Source organism: Antennarius striatus, chromosome 15 (genome assembly GCF_040054535.1).
Source record: "Antennarius striatus isolate MH-2024 chromosome 15, ASM4005453v1, whole genome shotgun sequence".
In the NCBI taxonomy this organism is placed as follows: Eukaryota; Metazoa; Chordata; class Actinopteri; order Lophiiformes; family Antennariidae; genus Antennarius; species Antennarius striatus.
In genome coordinates this window covers 17,148,008-17,169,128 of record NC_090790.1, presented here as the reverse complement: position 1 = coordinate 17,169,128, position 21,121 = coordinate 17,148,008, and the positions used below count along the sequence as shown (strand labels likewise).

Genomic DNA, 21,121 nt, shown 5'->3' with positions numbered 1-21,121 from the left:
AGCGGCTGCTATGTTTGAAAGATCAGGAACAGCACCGGACGGACCACCTAGGAAAGTTGTTCTCCCCAACTCAGAATTTTTAAGCCGCAAAGTCGCTTTTACAATTCGCACAGTTGACTCAGCGCTCGCACAGGAACTTTGTGATCTCGTTGATTTGTCTTTTTCACACTGTTATAGACTATTATAGACGGGCTGCACAAAACAACAAATGAACAATTAATAAAACTTGATGTGAGTTGGATATTGAGCTACAATAGAAACACACAAGCTGGAAGGAAAATAAAACAAGAAACTTTTTTTCTTATCAAGGTATTGTGGCCTAAACGCGCTGCAATTTGACAGATTTGATCTCCTCACTATAACCATGAGTCTGAAATACTTTAGAATAGCCTATGTGTGAGGTCAATCAGGCCAGTGCTTATTATTCCTGTGTTTATCTCTGGACTGTAAAGGCAGCAGAAAGGCCCTTAGAGGTGAAAGGGGCCCATTGCTCCTGCATGGCCCTCTTCAAGATGTCTGCACCACAATGGGGCAGAAAAATGCTTCAAAATCAGATTTTGTGCTAAGCGGTTTGAGCAGGATGGAGCGTGTTTGTGCAGGAGAGGGGTTTTATCAGCGGCAAACACTCACAGGAATTCCGGTTTGGGATTGTCCATCCAATTCCTGCGTTCCACAGGAAGCCCTGCATAAAAAGCAACTGAAAAACGCCCCGGCACATTTCATTTGTCGCCAGACGACTTGTGGGGAGCACCGCGAATTAACTGCGAGGTTGTTGGTTTTCTTTAACAAAAATTTTAAAAAAAATAAATAAAATAAAAACATCTCTAGCCACCGACGCGAGTGTTAAAAGAAACACATCATGGAAGAGTTCTCTCATCCAGATGGTCGGAGGCTCGTGCGCCTGGCCACCCCAGCGCGCGCGCACGCACCTGATGACCCCAGACTGCTCAGGTAGGACGTTACACGTGTTGGGAAGGCTCGCGCTCAAAATGTCTTGGTTTTATTCTAAGGAATAAAATTAGACTTGATTTCATCTGCAAAAGGTGTGAAATTACCTAGAGAACAGATTGATTTCAGGATGCTAAGCTAACAGGCTAATCTGATCTCAGCCAATGGAAGCCTCAGCTGTTCACTACTGCAAACAAAAGCATCAATATTTATGGATGATGTAAAGCTGGTTGTCAAGGGTAACTGTTTTTAAAAATAATAAAAATGATAACAAACCTTTAGAAATTTATGACTTGACTATAAATCTGGTACAAAAAAATAAAAGAATAAAACAATAAAATGGTCCATGGCCACTTATCATTATTATTCTTTAGATTAATATTCATTCCTGGTGTTGACATGGTTTTTAGTTTGTCTAGGATATGGCTGCAGAGGAAAGCGGTCATCACCAAAGAGGTGACATAAAACAAGTTTTTTTTTTTTTTTTTAATTTGCAATCATTTAAAATGAAAGTATTTTATTGATGTGCACGCAGGACAGTTTTAAATTTAAATTTTTTCTAATGCGTGTCGATATTGTTTTAGCTCACGGCCGCTCCTCTCCTAATGAAGTCAGAGGGGAATCCACGGTTTTCGTGCAGGAAAACTCCTAAACCTCCCGGATAAAAATCAATAACTGTGGAAGATGTCCGTGATTTGACTGTCTAAGGCTGCAGAAGCCTCATATTGATCAGTGTCTAGTGATCGATCACATCCTTTAAATCTGTCCCGGTATTCTTACGGGTATATGCATCTGGTTTTTTTTAGGCGAACTTGAAAAGGTTAACCTCACTTTTTTTTAATTTATCACGCCTGCAGCCACCAGCAGTTACGCAGGGTCTCCTTACCCACCAGTCATCTTGTGAAGCGTAATTTTATGTTATGAATGAAAAAAAAAAAGCATATGACGTCACGCACACGGTAACCCAGTGAAGGCAATCTAAAGCTGCGGGACACCCAGCTGGAGGAGAGGGAGGAGGTCCCACCATCACCCCCATGCTCCCTGACAGTCTGAAGGAGAAACCTGACTAGTCGCGGACTTTTATCACTTGGACCCTGAACGCACCAGCGGAGTAAAACCAGGACTAACTTTAACTCGCGTCTCATTTCTCTCCTTCCTGCACGTGGGGGGATTGTGCGTTTTTGGCGTGATCATTTTAGGAAAGCTGATGTTCTTTGCACGGTTTGTGATTATTTCTCTATCCATGCATGCGCCCCTCGATGTGCGCCTTGTGACGTCTTATGCGTCCGTGTGGTCCGGTGTGAGGATGACGTTCTGTATTTGCGGATTCATCCACGTAGTGCGTGTTTTATCAGCGTGAGTGTGAAGGCATTGCGGAGATCGCGCTCCGATTTGAGGGATGTCGCTCCGCAGTTGCTGTAAAACAGCGCCCTCCGATGGCGAGAGGAAGAAACGCGTCTCCTCAAATTACCTCAAATGTGTCAGTAGGTCAGAACGCATTCTGAAAATCACGCACGTGCACATTCGACCAAAACAAACAAAGAAACAAACAAACAAACAAACAAACAAACAAAACTACGGTAGTTATTCATTAAACATGTATGTAAATGTAAGTTTTTGCTTCCGTAATTAAGCTGCACAATTTCCTCTTTGGAGAGATGCTTTTCTTTTATATACCTTGTGTGTCTTATTGTACTTTATGAATTCCCAAGAGATTTTTTTTTTTCAAATATGTTTAAAACTATTCCATAATATCACAATTCAAATCTAATAACCACATGATTCAGGGGTTTATAATGGGCGGCTGCTAAACCACGCCTGTTTGGTAGTCAGGTTTTGCCCTGCAGCAGCTTTCCCACCGCTTGTGTCATGATGCAACATTACAACAAATACCCACATGTCTTGTGCCGGAAATTACTCTCACTGCTTGGATTTGATTTTTTTTTTTTTTTTTGAATGAAGGTAGGTTTTTAGATGTCTGTCGTCTCCTGTGCTCACACCCGGCCGACCGTAACTTAGTTTAATATGTGGTCTGTTTAAAATGCATTCTTGCAGGATGGCATAGCTGCAGGTTAGATGGCTTTTAATCCCGTACAGAATGTAATAATCCAAAATTGTGTGAAGGGGTAAGTGAACATTGCTGTGAAGGGAGAGCTCTTTATCCCTTTGCCCTGTCTTTTGTCTAACGGTCTCAGAGTCCGCTCAGGTGCAGTTCAGGGAGAGTTCAACCTGTAGGAACTGCGTGTTCGGTACATGAACATAGATGCAACCAGAGGAACTCCAATTCAGCCTGAGAAAGGCGGCTCAGCTCGTACGCCACTTATCCAGGCCAAGAATGCATGGAGTCATCTTCCTAGCAAGTTTCCCTCCCAAAAAAAGCCTCTCTGTGTAGGAAGCATTAAATTTACACAGACACTCGAGCCTACACTTGAGATAATCATGCAAATCCAAATCCCCAGTGAGAACAAACCAAGCCTTGACTTTTCACAAACAATGCATCGTTCAAATCTTTACCTCCGGTTACAGAAACATGTCAGTTTTGAGGATGAAAGACTTAACAGTGACTCACCAGGGAAAGAGGAAAAAAATAATCAGGCATGTTGGAACTCAACATTCATTCTAATTATAAAAATTAAACTAGAGCCGTTGTATAATTTCTTTTTTGGCTGACATTTCGGAAACTTGGTGTGTATTTAAAAAAACAAGCTGAATCTGCGTTCTAATGAATAATCGCCTCACGTTTGTCTCTGCTACAGGTAGCCGGAGTCATCCTCCTGGACACAACACCCTCACGCCCGGTGTGAGGAGGACTTTGGCTACGATCCACGCTCCCTCCCCCCCCCTCTTCATCCTCCTCTCCTCTTCCCTCCGACTGGCACAGAGAAGAGTGTGAGACCGAGCGAGGGAACGTGGGAAACTGGAAGACAATGTACCAATCGCTGCTCCTCTCCTCCCTTCTCTTCCTCCTGCATGTGATGGGCGCTCCACAGTTCTACTCTCACCATGGGTAACGGCTCACCTGATACTCTTCCTGTGTTTATTATGGTCTGTCCCGTTGTCTCCTTCTGTCTCAGCCGTCAGTCAGGCCTGTTTGTTTTGGCGACCTCTGACGACTTTAGAACGTTCAGAAGTGCTCTCTCCCAGGACCCGACCTGAACTAGAACTCGTCGGGCTCACCTTGTGGTTTCCAGTTGATTGGCACAAAGAACAAAATAAACCAGGAAACCAAAGAGAGAGGTCAAGTGGAGCCAAAAAGGTCAAAGGTCAAGTCGTAATCGGACACATTCTGGAGCGAGGAAGTATCAGGATCTAAAACATCTAAAAACAGCCCAGCTTGCGTTGTAGAAACTCCTTATCCCGATTTCATTTGAACTTTTCCATCTTTTTTTTTTTTTTTTCTCCCAGGAGGAGGACGTGCGGCCACAACCTCCGTCACAGCGTCGTCATGGCAACAGAGTCATACGTCCAGCCGGTGCACAAGCCCTACATCACCCTGTGTCAGGGGCATCGCCTCTGCAGCACGTACAAGTGAGCACACACAGCAGCGACACACTCCTGTGGCAGAAATAACACACACGTCGAGACGATCCGGTTCACCGGAGGACTGGGGAGGGGTCACGTCAGTGTACGAACGTTCAAAAAGATGTTTGTTTTACACACGGGTAAGCAACGCACCGTGTGTTTAGAAAGGGAAAAGGTGCAGCCAGGAATAGATTACATCCACCTTTTCCTCCGGCAAACAGATTCAGATAAACACAAATACTTGTTTTCCACAGATCTGGGTCACGGTGGCACAAATTCGGGTTGAAATCTAAATATTGAGCGCTTTTTTGTAACTACGGGAAATGAACTGCTCGCCCGCAGAGACCGCCGTCTTGTTTATTTTGGACTGTTTCTCCTTCCATACTTACACACTCTCAATCTCTCTCCAGTGCTGATGCTTTCAAGTCTCCCCGTACATTCCCCCGCTGTAATCTTTAACTCTTCCCTCCCTGTCATAATTCAACTTTGCCTTTTTTTTTTTTTTCCATTCTCGTACTTAGCATTCTTGCAGGCCTCAAACGATTCCAGTCCTTTAATCATGGCCAAATTTCCGAACGTTTTTTTACCTCAGTTTCTTTCTCCTTATCTCTCCTTATAAACTAAACATGGAATCATTTCATCAGACAGCAATTAAATCCGTGTTTCGATCTGAGTTCGCATCTCTTCGCCTGCCAGTCGCTCCCTCCCTCCCTTCATCCGTCCCTCCCTCCATCCCTGCCTCATCTCTGACACACTCTTGGACGTCAGTGATCCGTGGTTTTAATATCCCACCAAAAATTCCCATTTTCTCATCGGGGTTCTCGCGGTCAGACAACATGAAAAAGGCTGGACAGACTCAACCACACACACACGGGGGTGATGACAGTAATATGAATAATGAGGGAACCCCTCACAGTGGGTGTCTGCATTCTGTCTCCGCAGGACGTTGTACTCCGTAGCGTATCGGCAGGTGAGCAGGGCGGCTCCTCCTTCCCATTTCTTCCCGGATTGCTGCCCGGGTTGGCGGAGATTTCACTCTCACAACTGCAACCAAGGTAACCTGATGCATTCGTGCCTGTCGCTGCCTGTAGCGTGTGCGTGTGTTGTTTTAAGGGAATAGTTCATTTTTGGGGGGAAAAGTTTTCATTTACATTCCTGGGAAGGAAATTTGCACCACTCTGTCAGTCCTGTGTGGTAAAAATAAAACTTACACAACCATTTTAGATAACGTCCCATTTTGAATTCCTCATGCTAGGCTAAGCTAATCCTGTCCCAGCTGCATTTTCATGTTATTATCATGTTAGATATTAGCGCTAAAGCTAATAATTCTTTCTCTTTTTAAAAAAAAAATTCACCTTGCAATGAAAAACGTTGCTTTGATGCACCGAAATTCCTGCATTTGCCATCCAATCAGAGATCCCGACTGCATCACATGACGAAAACAATGCCATCACCATGGCAACTCGTGAAGCCAGACTGAATTTAACAGGTTAATATAAGTGATTTTGGAGATGCTAGTGGGCAACTTTTGGATAGCATGCTAGCTGATTTCCCTCTTTTTTCTGCTAAGCTAAATAAAGCTTAGCTAAGATAAGCTAAGCTTAACTAAGTTAAGCTTCTTCCGTCTCCTACAGCTGTATGTGGACGACCCTGCGCTAACGGAGGTACCTGCTCGAGACCCGACCAGTGTGTGTGTCCCCCAGGCTGGACGGGCCGCCAATGCCAATCAGGTAGACACACATTTCACCTGCATGACCACGCGGGCCTCTGGTAGCCCAGTCGCTCACATTTAAACCCATTTGTCTTCCTCCGCCTGTCAGACGTGGACGAGTGTGTCGAGGGGTGGCGCTGTGCCCAGGAGTGCGTGAACACAGCCGGCAGCTTTCGGTGCGCGTGCGGAGACGGATTCAGTCTGGCTGGAGATGGCCGTTCCTGTCAAAGCCTTCCTCCTCCTCCTCTCCCTCCTCCTACACCTCCCTCTTTCACCCAGACCAGCCAGGCAACAGTGGGTGGTCACACAGATGCGGGTAAATGAACACCACATCAGTGTGTGTATGTGTATGATATAATTTCGTGTCTTGCAGCTTTGACGTGTGGTGGAGCGCAGAAGAAAAGAACTTAGCCAGCTTCGCGGTCCATTATTACTTTTGGTACGCGCTATGCCACTCTCAACTCGTACCGTGAGTAATAATGCACTGCGACTGGTGCCGACTCCAGACGGATGTCTAGCGGTCTGGCCGCGTGCGGCGAGACTTGGAATGACTGGATTTTTTTCCCCCCACGAGTCTTCTGAGTCCAGCCAACATGTGACTCTAATAGAGCAGCTAATACAGACATCGATATCCAACACACTCCATTAGTCTCCCTTACAAATGTTGCTATGTCATCTCTTACCGTTAAAAAAAAAAAAGTGGATTTGGATGTGTGTGCTCCTTGTATCTTAGCAACAAAATAATAGAAATCCCCTCCAAAGTTTAAAAATGTCTGAGTCGACCCGTTCCGTCTCAGCGTTGCTGCTTTTTTTGGGAATCATTGCAACACGAAACTCTCAAGACGACGTCCCTTTTTCGGGATTTCTCCCAAATCTTCCAGCCTCTTGGGGATTTTTTTGCGAATAACCAAACTGTAAGTCTAAACAGGATACCGCCTGGTGTCTCACTGTCAGAAAATGAAATACATCTCTATGTGAATGCGAGGCTGAATTTCTCAGGCCTCCGCTCCAGTTTCCCGTCTTTTTCATCGACGGATAGGAGGATCCGTTTCGCACAAAACGAAACGGTTGAGCGGACGAATCCGTTTCAGGGTAACGCTGGCGTTGCTGAGACAGCGAAAAATACAGACAAAAACAAAGAAACGGGAGGACGAATAGCCAAAATATGACAGATCTTTCCGCTTGCCAAAAAGCATCGGGGGAAGGAAAATGGGGGGGGGGGGTGAGTGTTTGAGGCTCAGTTTGGCTTCACCAATTCAAGGCCGACAAAGATGTGTTGCTTTGAGACCGAGTTATCTGTTCGTACGCACACGTCAAAGGCATGTTGATGAAGATTACAAATGTAAACTCAGGTTTACCCCCCACCCCCCCACTCGCTCCCTCCCCCCCGTCTCTACTGTGGAGGAGTGTTGGACTATTTTCCTACATCTCCATCTTTTTTTCCCCCTCCCTGCATCCCTCTTTCACCGAGTTCTTGGCCGGCGCTCGTGTTCTCATTCCGGCTCCATCAACCCTGTCTGCTGGGGGTCATCGTCAGTCCTCCCCCCACCTCCCTGCCTCCTTTTCCTCCCCTCCTCCTCCTCCTCCTCACTCTGTTTCTCAACCCTTGCTTGTCTCAATAATGGACCACATCTGGGAGAGATTGAGCCGCTCGGGGTCCGTTTGCTAGGGAGCCAGGAGGCAGGGGGTCTCTCTCTTTTTTTTTTTTTTGCATCCCGCCTCCTCAAGGGACGTTCACTTCAGGTAGACCCCCGCAGCATCTTCTCCCGTAACCGATGCACATGTATACCAAGGGATGAGTGAGTGCTCATCTATTTCTGGTGACCTCTCTTTCGGCTTGTGTCGGTTTTGGGCCGTTCCCACAGGATTTCCACCCTCGTGCCCTTAATTCCCTCGTCCTCTTCTTGTTTTGCAGCTCAGACATAGCTGTGGTCGCCGCCGTCCTCTGATGTGTATTTCTGTGTTTTTTTTGTGATTTATCTGTAGGTGAAAAGCTCAGCCTGGTGGAGAATGTGACAGAAGAGGTGCAGAGCCTGAGAAACAGAGTAGAACTTCTAGAAAAGGTACGAGAACCCCGGCTTCTACACGGCCAAAATGCGAAACCTCTCAGATGTTCGACGTTAAGAAATGATTTTGATTCTAATGTGAGTAAATTGTATTTTTCTTCCATCTCCCACCGTGCAGAAGTTACAGTTGGTGTTGGCCCCCTTCAGCAGCTTCTTCCCGCTGTCGTTGGACGACGGCTTGTCAGATAAAACCACCTTGCTGTCCCACTCCTTCCAGCAGCTGGACCGCATCGACTCCCTCAGCGAGCAGATCGGCTTTCTGGAGGAGCGCCTCGGCACATGTGAGCGCCCACGGGCCGACCTTTTGGCCGTTAGCAGCCGAAAATAAAAAATGACGAAGCAAACTAAAATTTGCACTTGAACACTGCTGGAGCCCCCCCTCCCCCCCCAAGGGGTAGAGGGAATGTCAGGAATGTGTCACATTTAATAAATATTTCACATTATGATAAATGAGAATATAATACAGTCTATGTTGTAATCGGCTTTTTGGCTGCAACACAAAATGTTAATGCATTGCTATTGCTTTTTTTTTTAATCTAGCGACTCTACGCGGCTTTTGAGCTACATGCTAACTGAAGCTAATGTGAGTTTTTTAGGTGATGTTCAGTGACTCCATTTTGGGGTCTGTTCTGAACTCAGGTGCTTTTATTGTTAAAGGTATTTAGCTATTAATTAAAGTTTTAAAAAGTTTGACTTCATGTTGGGACCAAAAACTTTACATACCACCTTGTCTCTCCCTTCTCCACAGGTTCGTGCCAGGAGAATTAACAACAGACCCGCAACAAAGGTCACACAAAGCAAAGATGGCCGTTCTGGTTAGACCTGAACTCCTAGGCTGTGATCATCTGGGATTTTTTTTACTATTCCCTACAGATTAATTTACTTTTCTACTTGGATTACTGTCAGATTTGTTTGTAACCGTACCTGTTGCAGGATCAGTTTCAGCATTACATCATCCCCGTAACATCTGAATCCAACCCCCCTGGGGGTCAAGGTTCAACTTGACTACCTTTGTGTCTGTCTTTGTTTTGCATCGGTGCAGCTGTGTCCTCTGCCTCAGGCCGTAGCATCCCGCGCCCGACATGGACATCTGTATTTATAATTTTAACTTATGATTACTTTCAGTTATTTCTCTGTGCTCCAATAGACTTTCATATAGTTTTGTACCATTTTGTAATAAAAAGTCCTCTTGGAGAAAACGTGTTGTTCTGTATTTATTCCTAGCATAGGAAGCGTCCCATTAATCAACCAAGGTGTCTTCCATTGTCTAGATAAAGAAAAATACTCCCATCGAGGAACAATACAGGTAGTCCTCAACTTACGAACATTCGGATATACGATAAAACGTATTTGATATATTCGACTAGTCTTGCAGTTCCTCTTTCTGCCTCAACCTCCGTTGGGCAGCACTGCTGCGTTCAAGCAGCTCCAACAAAAATCTCCCTCTCTTGTCTCTTTGAGCATCTCAGAGCTTCCAGCTTTGAACCCCGGATACTTTACTGTTCATCATGGATGATAAAGCAAAGACTAGTGAAGATAGTGGTAGTAGTGACCATCTCTCTGATGACAACTCTGACTCTGACCGACAAGAACTCCTCCCTCCTCCTCCTCTTCTTTCACTCTTAAGGGTAAGCTACGTGCTAAGGTACCGTAGAGTGGCTGTAATCTAAAGAGGTATACGGTCGGGATCCACGTATCTGTATCACAGAAAAACATTAGTGATGATGAGTAATTAAAAGTACCCTGGATATTTATCCCTGCTATTAGTCACGACCCAATTTCACTGCATAACTGGTGTGATTAAGGGTTTTATATATAAGACTAATTTAACCTGTTGTTGGATGTGCTTAAAAACACATCCAACAACAGAGTTTTAGAATTAAATTAATTATAATTGAAATTATGAAAAGAAAAATCTTACCGTGAACTAATCCGAATTAATCTAATCAGAGGCACAAGCCCTTTTGTTACTAAAAATTAAATACTGTGTATCAATATATATTTTTTGTGAGTCAGTGTTTCCTTCTTACAATAAATGCTCGTCTACCATATTTTTAACCCAATTATCTCATTACAAGAACTTCTAACACACACTTTATAGGAAATAAGACCATAAAACAGATTAACTGATAATAGATTTAGAATCAAGATTAACCATTGGGTTTTTTTTGTTGCTTCAGGAAAATAAATGATTCAGTAAAATTAAAATTTTTAAGTGTGTTAATTATGTAGTTAGTATATCTGCATCAGGGATCAGCTCTGAGCCCCTTCTTGTTGCTATGGTGATGGACAGGCTGACAGACGAGGTTATTAGACAGGAATCTCCATGGACTATGATGTTTGCAGATGACATTGTGATCTGTAGTGAGAGCAGGGAACAGGTGGAGGAGAAGCTAGAGAGGTGGAGGTTTGTCCTGGAAAGGAGAGGAATGAAGGTTAGCCGCAGTAAGACAGAGTACATGTGTGTGAATGAGAGGGACCCAAGTGGAAGAGTGAGGTTACAGGGAGAAGAGATCAAGAAGGTGGAGGATTTTAAGTACTTAGGGTCAACAGTCCAGAGCAATGGAGAGTGTGGAAAAGAGGGGAAGAAGCGTGTCCAGGCAGGATGGAACGGGTGGAGGAAAGTGTCAGGTGTGATGTGTGATAGAAGAGTTTCAGCTAAAATGAAGGGAAAGGTGTACAAAACTGTGGTGAGACCAGCGATGTTGTTTGGTCTAGAGACAGTGTCACTGAAGAAAAGACAGGAGACAGAGCTGGAGGTAGCAGAGATGAAGATGCTGAGGTTCTCTCTGGGAGTGACCAGGAAGGATAGGATCAGGAATGAGTACATCAGAGGGACAGCACATGTTAGAGGTTTTGGAGACAAAGTCAGAGAGGCCAGACTGAGATGGTTTGGACATGTCCAGAGGAGAGATAGTGAATATATTGGTAGAAGGATGCTGAGTTTTGAACTGCCAGGCAGGAGGCCTAGAGGAAGACCAAAGAGGAGGTTTATGGATGTAGTGAAAGAGGACATGAAGGTAGTTGGTGTGAGAGAAGAGGATGCAGAAGACAGGGTTAAATAGAGGCTATTGATTCGCTGTGGCGACCCCTGAAGGGAAAAGTCGAAAGGAAAAGAAGAAGGGTGTATCATGCCAGGTAAATACACAGAGGAGATGTTTTACTGCACAACATTAAAGAAAAAAAAGAATGAATCTTTATTGTTTTGGCATCGATTTTTACCCAGAATAGGAGAAATCAAGAACACTACATCATTGATATTGACCAGATAATAGAACGAGTATCTATTCCAGGTATATGTATGAACGCATAAACACTCTCTCTCACACACACACACACACACGGCTCTGCAGGATGTCGGCTCTGCTCCTCCTTTCCATCTAAAGGGACCAATTACACTTTAATAGCTTTGGTGAAGATCAGAGGAAACGTCAAGTCCTTTTGGACTTTTTCCACCCAAACTCAGCATGAAAAGTGCTTTATTAAGGTTTATAATACTTTGAATCTGTACCAATATTTTATACATGAGCTCATAAACTGCTCAGAAAAAACAAAACAAAAAAAAAAAACTAGCAAAGATGCTGCAAAGTCTGAGCCACCAGTACAAAGCTCACAAATCACAACTGCATCACAAAATAACTGATAAGTGAGCAGGTAACAAATTCAACAGTCCTTTAGCAATATGTATAGAGTTCATGTTTAGGAAGAAATCAATTTGGTAATAACATTCAAAACACGGCTTTAAGGTGTAATAATCTTCACAGATGAGGAAAACAAAACCAATAAATATGTTCAAACAAAGAAAAACGACAAAAATGATCCGATTCATTAAAATTAGCAGGGACATATATTCCATACTGGCCTTAATAGAAACCACAACATGTATTTAAAGCCAAGATACCAGCAGCTACCACTATGACTGTATATATAAAGAGCTGGGAACAAGTGTACTAATCTGCTCTGCAGCGAACATTTAACGGTCAAATAAACACATCTTTTGCAAATGAGGCAAACCGGATGCGACGTAAATCCCGTTTCCTAAAAAGAACTCCGACTCGACATCCTGAATGCTGAAATACATTCTCTGCGACGTCTAAGTGGAAAAATAAGTGATTTTATGTTCGGCCTGAAGACGGCCGGCAACGTGAAATTGAAGATTTTTATGTGAAACTAAATATGGCTCGTTCAGTCCTATCTGGTGAGCAGTCATTTCCTGTACGCGTGACAAAATGTGAGCACGACCACCAATCAGAGGGTGATGACGGCCAATCAAACTCAAGGCCAACGTTTCTACGACCTTTGAAATTATGTAATATTTTTCAGCGACCGTCGACAGAATCATAATGACACAGCTACTACAACTTATTCACTTTCAAAGTGATTTAAAAAAAGATTTTGACTTAAAAAGTTTGTTAGTAAATGGAAAAGTTTCCCTTCCCTCCTCACGAAAAGCACCTAACAACCTGCTAAAAGGAAGCGTTATTGATCGGATGAAATGTGATGAGGTCATGGCAACGAGATAGCGGGCGTCCTGTAACGATTCGTCATGGCACAACAGGTGGCTTGCACTTTGGAGTAGTGATTAAGCAGTTTGATATTGCACAACAAGAAATCACCCTTTTGACACGGTTAAATGAGCTTTGCTAGAGAGTTCTGTCCAAGGAGCAAAATCCATGTAATTTCCTTTAAAAAATAAAAATAAAAAATAGAATAATAACAAACAGGACAGAATAAAGCCAGAAGACACTTGTTGCTCAGATTGCTTCTAATCTTTTGGAAGAAGAATTCAGAACATTTGAAACTCATCTGTCGGCTCGGGTCCCTTAAATAGTGTACAGATGGGTGCTTTTGTTATTCGCTGCATCTCATAATGAGGAATTCCTTTCCTTCTGACCTCATGAAGTATGTCACGGAGTTATTCGTTACCGAGCTGAAGACTCAGTACGGATGCAGAATTAAATTCATAGCGACAGAACCCGAAGGAGTCTGTGGTCGAACGGCGTCGACCTTTCACCTCCACGCGCTCCGCTGCTGGTGGAGACCTCGCTCCCTTCTTCCTGAGGCAAGAGACTGGAATGCAAAATGGAAGAGAACACTAAGAGGGAAAGGAAGGAGATGGGGTGATGCGAATGTGTGTGAGAGGGAATTAAATGACAGGCGAAGAGGAATAACGTCTAGACATTTTAGTAGAAAAGAGAACACGTCGAGGGTTTCTGCGAAACAGAAGGCGACGGCGGAGAAAAAAGGCAAAAAGAAAAGTACAAAATGGTGATAAAATAAGACCATAATAATTCTTCCGAAGCCGGAAAATATAAAGCAACAGAGTCGTACAAAAAAGGCATGCATGAAGAACAACGCACACATCCAAAACTGTCCGGCTTGCCGTCCGTCACTCCGCTCATGGCGTGCAGAGCGTTGCTGCTGCAAACACAGTGAGGGTCGGGACCGACTTCCTGTTCGGTCGGGCCAGAGGCGGACCAGACCGGGCGTCAATGAGACAAAAAGACTGTTCATGACAAGAAACCTGCGTCATGTGGTTTGCTGGCCAGGTAACGAAACAACCTGGGAGTAGCGGGGAGGTCTGGGAGAGGATGTGGGTCTCAGGGACGTGGGAGGAGAAAGAGGCGCCGTGCCTCTCAGTGCCTCAGTGGCCCGTTGCTCTGGGTTACGGAGTCAGAGATGCTCAAGAAGGCGGCGTGCATCAGGTTGAAGGATTTGTCACAGAGGGTTGAGACGTCCTCTGACGTCATCCCCTTTGTCTCGATCTTTGGGAGGATCTTCAATCTGATGGTGCCTGAAGAGGTAAAAACGTGTCGCTGTCAGAATCACGTCTGCAGAAACAGGACGACTCCCGAATGACATGAAACGTCGGGAATGCGGAGGATAATCCAGGTGGTTTACCTGATTTGAACTGCTTTTCTTTCCGCAGGTAAAAGTTGCCGTAAGAGGAGAAAACAACGGGTATGATGGGCACCTGAAAAAAAAAAAGAAAAAAGGATGAAACAAGATCAAAAACAGGAAAAAAAAATCCTCAGTTTATTTTTTCCCTATTTTTTTTGTTGACACAACTAACAGAAGCCGAACGGGTTTCTGGCAGAATTCGGTCCCCCCCTGGCGGTTGTCCCGCTTCCCCTCAAACCGATCGGCCTCAGCAGGAGCGAACATGGAGAGACAAAAATAGAAAACAAAAGGTCCTGGAGCCGCCTCAGGCGTGAGGCGAAGCCAGCAGAGAAAACCAAAGTGGACTGTATTCTCCAGACCTCGGATGAAGTCATTCCAACAGCCCGCGCCAACACACGCACAACTCACACTCCACTGCGTCTGCTACCATGAAAACACTAATTGCATATCTATATAAGCAACCTCTGAACTTCCCCTCCAAAATAATATGCATGCTGCATTTTACAGCCTCTCTTGAATCCAAATGATATACGTCTGTGGCAGCCTGCGGGGAACAGAGTTGTGGTTTCTTGACAGATTTTTATTGTTTGATGATTAATTAAAAAAAAAATTCATTCCACCTGTGAGCTACGAAACATCAACTCAGGAACGGAGACCTCACACCTGCATCAACGAGCAGATAAATCTGAAAAACACACTCCCTGCCATCACTTGGTGTGAGGAATGTGGGGAAATTACACACACAAACACACACAACCGAGGAGGTCTTCAGAGCACACAACTGGAATATCAACGCTGGGATCATTGGTGTCTGAACAGACCAAAATATTTGTTTCAAAGAATTCCTTTGAAACAACTACGGCTCATTCAGTGTTGTGCGAGTCTGTCACAGCCTAAATCACAACTTGTGCTATATTAGCTTTCTTGCTCCCCCATGTGTCTAAAACAGGAACGATGCTGGCAGTGCAGGCCCGTCCTCTTTTAGGACACAACAGTTGGCAGAATCTCCTGGATCCCATCCCATATCCTCACAGCCAGGATTTTTTTCCAGCACAGTTAAATGGATGAACAGAATGTTGGCGCGCATGAAAGTTACATTTATTCCTGTCTGGTCATAAAGATCATTTCTGGAAAGTGGATTTCAAGTCGGTGAGAGGACGAGTACTTACTTGCGCCTGCACTGCCAGGTGGAAAGCTCCCTTTTTGAAGGGCAGCAGGTCGCCTCTCTGGTTTCGCGTTCCCTCCGGGAACACCCACAAACGGATCTGTGGCGGTCAAAGGGTGAGAGTCGTAAAGAAAAATGGACATTTGATCATCCCCACATGTCTAAAAGCAGATTGATCATATAAACCACTAAAAGCACAAACAACTGAGAGTAAAATTACAGCTTTAGACAAAAGCTCTGTCCATCGCCGCCATATTACCTGGTCATCCAACATGGTTTTGGCGGCGTCGGCCATGACGCTCTTGGCGTCGCTCGTCTTCTTGCGGTTGATGAAGACGATGCCGCCCAGCCAGCAGACGAGGCCGACTGTACCGGCGTAGACCAGCTCCTTTTTAGCGATCATGGTACAGCGGTCTGGTAGGATCTCCATCAGACCTGAGAGGCACAAAAAAGAACTCATCAGCATCAAGTATTTTATTCTTCTGCATCATAAAAGGATTTTCAGAATTTAAAACTCCGAGGGGTGATTTCTAAAAGTAGATTACAGCAAATATCTAGTTTCATTCATAAAAACTAACCAAGACATTTCGACAGATGACATTTGCCAATTTGTCATCAGTACGTTAAATCCCATAGTCAGTTTTCATTGACATTTGAAGTTAACACACAATACAAAAACACAAATCTGAAACTCCCACTCCCATGGCCTCTGCCCAGCTTGGACTCTGTCCATTCATCTTATCAGATCGCCCTTGTCAAAACAGATTTCATCAGGTCAAGTCTCCTCATGCAACACACAAGATACTCGAAAGGAAATCTTTCTTTATTTCTGGGCATTATCTCTATGAAAGGTGCTTACATCATGAAATCAGACACGTCTAAATATACTTAGTGCAAAGGCAGCTGGTGCAGAAGTAACAGAGCAGTGCAAAAAGTCACACACACACACACACACACACACACGCACGCACACATACACAAACATCAAATGCAAGAAGCTTCTATACAATAGGATTAACAGCGATTGCACAACAAAGACGGAACTTGAGACCAGTCGGCGTGGCACTGAGACTTCTTCACTTCTTATCTTATCTACACAGGATGAACAGCTATTAGAGGCTGGGCATTGCGGTTGGCCTGGCAACGCGGACACAGAATCGGACTCGTGCTGAGCTTTCTCAGCACTAATTAGATGCCTAGCAATCACCATGCTGTCAACGGCTTGGCCTGGAGCCCGCCTTCATCGCTCAGCGGCTCAGGAAAGCCCCTCCTCCAGCACCGATGGAGAGAAAACACACGTCTGCTAAGCGGAAATCCTCTATACTCCTGCAGTGAAACACACTCCGCTCATCAGCCAGAAGTAAGAGTTAGAGGACGGTTTCCTGAGTTGTGATGTCATCCAAGTCAGCACTCTTTGCACCCTGAGGTGTGATGATCACACGGCAGCTGATTAAGACATTAAAAATTCCTCACATCCTAAAGCACCAAGACTTCCTCTGCAAGCTAAAGAGAGGGAAAAATTCCTCATCCTGTCATTTCAGAGAAAACTGATGCTTTATTATAACACTACACGTAGCACAGCACCCACCCAACACATCCAGGGAGCTCTGATGGTTGGAGATGATGACGTAGGGCCCCTCCGTCTGCAGATGCTCCCAGCCACTCACATCAAAGCGGAGACCCAGGAAATACTTCACATGACGAACCATGCAGCGGATAATTCTGAGAAGAATAAAAAAAAGACATTATGGTTCACAATCACCTGAACGCACAAAGTAGAGAATTACCCAGAATCCCTCAATGAAATGCTGGAGACGGATTGTGTAAAGCCAGTTAATGTAGGAGTAATGCAGTGTCTGGTACACGATGTTCGATGTCAGTACAAACATTTTTTATTTTTTTTTGGAGGGGGGGGGTTAATGGTGAAGGATTTTTGAGACTTACTATCACTTTCACTATTTCTAAGACAGACTAGACATCAGCGAACAATCTAGAAAAATCCAAAAGTGGTTTCAAAATCACTTCATAAAAGTGTGAAGCTCATAATGATAAAATAATCAGACGTGGTTTCATTCATGAGTTCATTACGTCGTGGTCACACCTAACAGAATCACCTAACTTTACCCTTTAAACCAGCATAAAGAGCATATAATTATCGGTCCTTTGTTTTATCATTCAGCGCAGCAGTGGAGTGATAACATGCTCAGTCTAGTGCAAAAGCAAGAGGTTACGCAACGACTTTGTGGGAGTTTCAGCGAGAGTAAGATTGTTGGAGTGGAATGAAATGTTATCATTTGGATTCAAATGAAGGGAAACACATGACCATAAAAAAAGTCGTGTCTACATGTTATAATGACTAAGAGGTGGATGTACGGTCAGTTTAGATTGAACACAACCTGGTGGAAAAAAAACAAGACCGTTATCGTATTGTACCAACAAACATACAAGAGAATGAGCTGACTCAGGTGTTAAAGGTCAGATGCTTGCTCAAGACGGGGAGACGTTCACAGGATCAGAATGGCATTGCTGAGCGAGCATGCATGCCTGCATTCATTCATTCATTCAGTACTTTTACCATGTAGGCTCAGAACCAGCTCTTGAAGCAGCGCCGGACGTCACCCACTAATGTCAAAAACAGTTTGGAACCCGAGCTGAAGCTACTGTGATTAAGGAGATTCAATTATCTATTGTCCAAGGAGCATACCTTATAATGTAAATTTCAAGTCGTGGACAAAAATAGCTTTCAAATAAGAGACAAGTCAGGAAATAACAGCACAATGTGGCTGTGAACTGGAATCTAAAGAATGTTTTTCACTGTTAATGTGAAGTCCTCTAAGTCAGCTGTACAGCAGTCAACCCCAGGAATCAGGTCGTTGTGTACCCGTCTGACGGAGAACGTCTCCGACAAACTGCGCTGCCCTTGATGAATCAGAGAGCTGTATCCGTCAGGGCTTGTTAGCGTGTAAATCTGCATTCAAAACTCCCTTCATCACCTGTGTTTGTGTCAAGTCTGATCCGGTTGCTTTGTCACACAAAACATGTCAAGATAACCTTTGAGCCGACAGAACGGTACACGGTTGAAACACGACTCCATGCCCGATCTGCTTCTGCCATCAGATCGAGGCCAAAGGAGGATGCATTGAGGATGGGCCTCATAACTATTCAGCAAAACAACTCTAATCAGGGGCAACCGGCCATCTGGCATTCAAGGTAATTACAGGAATGCACTCGTTTGTGTTCAGCAATCCATCCTCACCATCCTGGTGTAAAGACAACAACAAAAATCCCCTTGCAACAACACGGACTGACACTAATGTGATACTGCATCTCTATCCTAGTAGGTATCAGCTGATAGGGTCCACTGTACAGAGTGTGAGATAACATCAAGAAATCATTCCTATGTAAAGAAGTGTTTTTCAAAAATGATCTTCAATAGATGACACTGCCAATGCTCGGGCTTTCAGTAGGACGGTGTTTCTGCTTTGCCTGGAAGTGGCACACATCAGATATTTTGTCAAATTTCGTATTTTTTTGCCCTGACTACATTGGTTTCTATGTGATATCAAGGAAAACATTAACACCATGTCTAGAAGGCTACTAAACGACATATAAACATTCCTTTGGGCGACAGTTCATCATCAAAACGAATAAAAAAAAAAAAGCGATTGCTTGAGCTGATTTGTTGCTATGGTTACATATCCATTTAACAGCACGTGTCAGAGTTGAAAGTGAACAGATCTAATCTAAACTATAATCTAATCCAAAGATTTTGGTCCGACAGAATCGATACACTTTCACTGAGAAACAAAATGTGTGTCTGATCATGTTACATTTTTATTTATTGCTTTATTCTCCGTTTATAGAAATGATTCGCACCTAAAATAAACTTATAGCTCAACTTGTATCAGCGGCTTCATCTACCGTTTCATTCAACAGTGGCGAACACAGTGGATGCGTTACCTTAATTTCACAGGTAAAAACAGACATTTTTATGGCAAATAGGATAAAGAATATTACCGTTATCTATGGCTAGTGATGTATGAACCTCGACGGAAGCAGCAGACACGTCCTTACCGAGCATTAAATAAGAGTTTAACAACAAGTTAACGCTAGCTTCCATATTTTCAGACGTCAAAACGGTCCATTACCAATACATTAAAGAGCTAATGTTAGCATTTGTCATTAAACATTTATTATTTATTCATTACTGGTTTAGCTTTCTTTGGAAAATGTCAAAAACTTATATTAAAAGCTTCCTGAATCAAAAGTGTTGCCGTGTTAACATGTTCCAGAGCTGCAATGAAGCCGTTAATGTGTTTAGGAAAGAGTAATTTTTAATGTTTTCGGTATATAATCTACCTACTGCTGCTAGCTAGCGAGCTAGCGTGCTAACGTCGGCTAGCTGTCAGAAGGAGCTACATTTTGTTATGCAAAACAAACTCGCCTCATGTTCTCGATGTCTCTGCCTCCGCTCTTCAGCAGGCACAGGGGGATCGTCATCAGGGCCAAACACATCATCCAGGCCACGTAAAAGCACTTTTTGAAATAAAAAACAAACGTGCTACTGGTCCACATCAGCAGCGGGACCAGCAGCAGCAGCAGCAGCAGCAGCAGCAGCGGTATCACCCAGAGCACATCCATAGCGACCCCGCTACACAACGCACGAGGTTCGGACACGGTATCCGCCGAAAAGGCTGCCCAGCTACGGCCAGAGAGAGAAGGGAGGCCCCGCTGCGTCCCCGACAAACATCACACAGGTGAGTTCCTCCGCGGAACCTCGGCGAACCGCAACCGCTGTGTTCGGCCGTCCGGAGGGAATATGTACCGCTGCTCATCTGTTGCTAAATGGTATCATGAGGTGGAGCCAAGTCGTCATCGGTGGTGTGTGTGTTTTTTTTTCTATATCCGGTTTGTGGACCACATTGTTTGGTCACATGTCACATCATGAGCCCCACCGGACCGTGTGTGTGTTTAATTACAGTGCGTGTACTTATCTATATATAAACTAGCGGCAACCCGTGGAAATTCCATGATAAAAAAAAAAAATATCAGACTTCGTTTTTTTAAAAAAAAATAATTTTTTTTTGTCTTCGCTGTTACAAGAAAGCAAAACACTATGTCCCATAAAGCCGTAACGGCTCCGTGGCTGCTTCGGCGTTACGGTCCGGCCATCCGGGTAGACGCCGGCTTCGTGAGTTCGGTCCCGGTGAATAAAGCATCGGGGTTCCCCACACGACAACGTGAGGTCCGTCACATTCAAAGAATATAAACCGCTAAGTTTGACGAAGCCAAAACGGCTCCGTAAACGAGGGACATGGACAATTGTGCAGACTAACTTGGCTAGATGCCCGAACTGACGGGTAGACGCCGGAAGCGTGACAGCGTGAGGTTTTCGCGTCATTTTATTCAGATATATAGGTGGGGATGACTCAAGTTTGATTTCAATTTTTTTTTAAAAATCCGCAGTGACATGTTGTTTTTTTTGTATGGCCAAACATCTAAATGTACCACCAGAGATCTACGTTTACTCATCCCCTCCCTGAGAGTGAAGGAGAGTGAGACCACTTTGACATCTGATTATAAAGAAACGTTAGTAATTGGATTAGGAGTGGTAATCTAATCCTTGGTGGTAATCTGATTTGAGTCCACTAGCCATGACAATGAAGTTTCACCCCTGTCGAAGAGCTCTACTTGACATGATTTGGGAAGATTAGGATCAGTCGGGCATTAATCGGTCACCCTGCAATAATCCTAAACACTGGTGTACCTGTGGCATCAGTCTCCTCAATTACAACACGTCCAATTTGC

At 44.2% G+C, this 21,121-nt stretch overlaps 2 protein-coding genes across 3 annotated transcripts; one reads left to right on the top strand and one right to left on the bottom strand.

Annotated features, from left to right (window-relative positions):
* Positions 1-733: 733 nt before the first annotated feature.
* Positions 734-9,446, top strand: egfl7 (EGF-like-domain, multiple 7). Of its 2 annotated transcripts, none has more exons than XM_068335379.1 (9): positions 734-951; positions 3,705-3,955; positions 4,354-4,476; positions 5,413-5,525; positions 6,105-6,200; positions 6,291-6,497; positions 8,168-8,244; positions 8,366-8,528; positions 8,996-9,446. In XM_068335379.1, exons 2-9 carry the CDS (start codon positions 3,876-3,878, stop codon positions 9,013-9,015), a joined length of 879 nt encoding a protein of 292 aa, XP_068191480.1. In that variant the 5' UTR covers positions 734-951; positions 3,705-3,875; the 3' UTR covers positions 9,016-9,446. The 2 variants fall into 2 exon arrangements, with proteins under 2 accessions (XP_068191480.1, XP_068191481.1); XM_068335380.1 differs by lacking the exon at positions 734-951 and adding an exon at positions 2,008-2,169.
* A 1,922-nt stretch (positions 9,447-11,368) lies between these two features.
* On the bottom strand, positions 11,369-20,180 carry agpat2 (1-acylglycerol-3-phosphate O-acyltransferase 2 (lysophosphatidic acid acyltransferase, beta)). The gene is made up of 6 exons (XM_068335540.1): positions 19,758-20,180; positions 16,902-17,035; positions 15,573-15,748; positions 15,318-15,413; positions 14,149-14,221; positions 11,369-14,041 (listed from the first exon to the last, which is right to left on the bottom strand). The coding sequence occupies exons 1-6, from the start codon at positions 19,952-19,954 to the stop codon at positions 13,884-13,886; spliced, it is 834 nt and encodes a 277-aa protein (XP_068191641.1). The 5' UTR covers positions 19,955-20,180; the 3' UTR covers positions 11,369-13,883.
* Between the last annotated feature and the right edge of the window lie 941 nt (positions 20,181-21,121).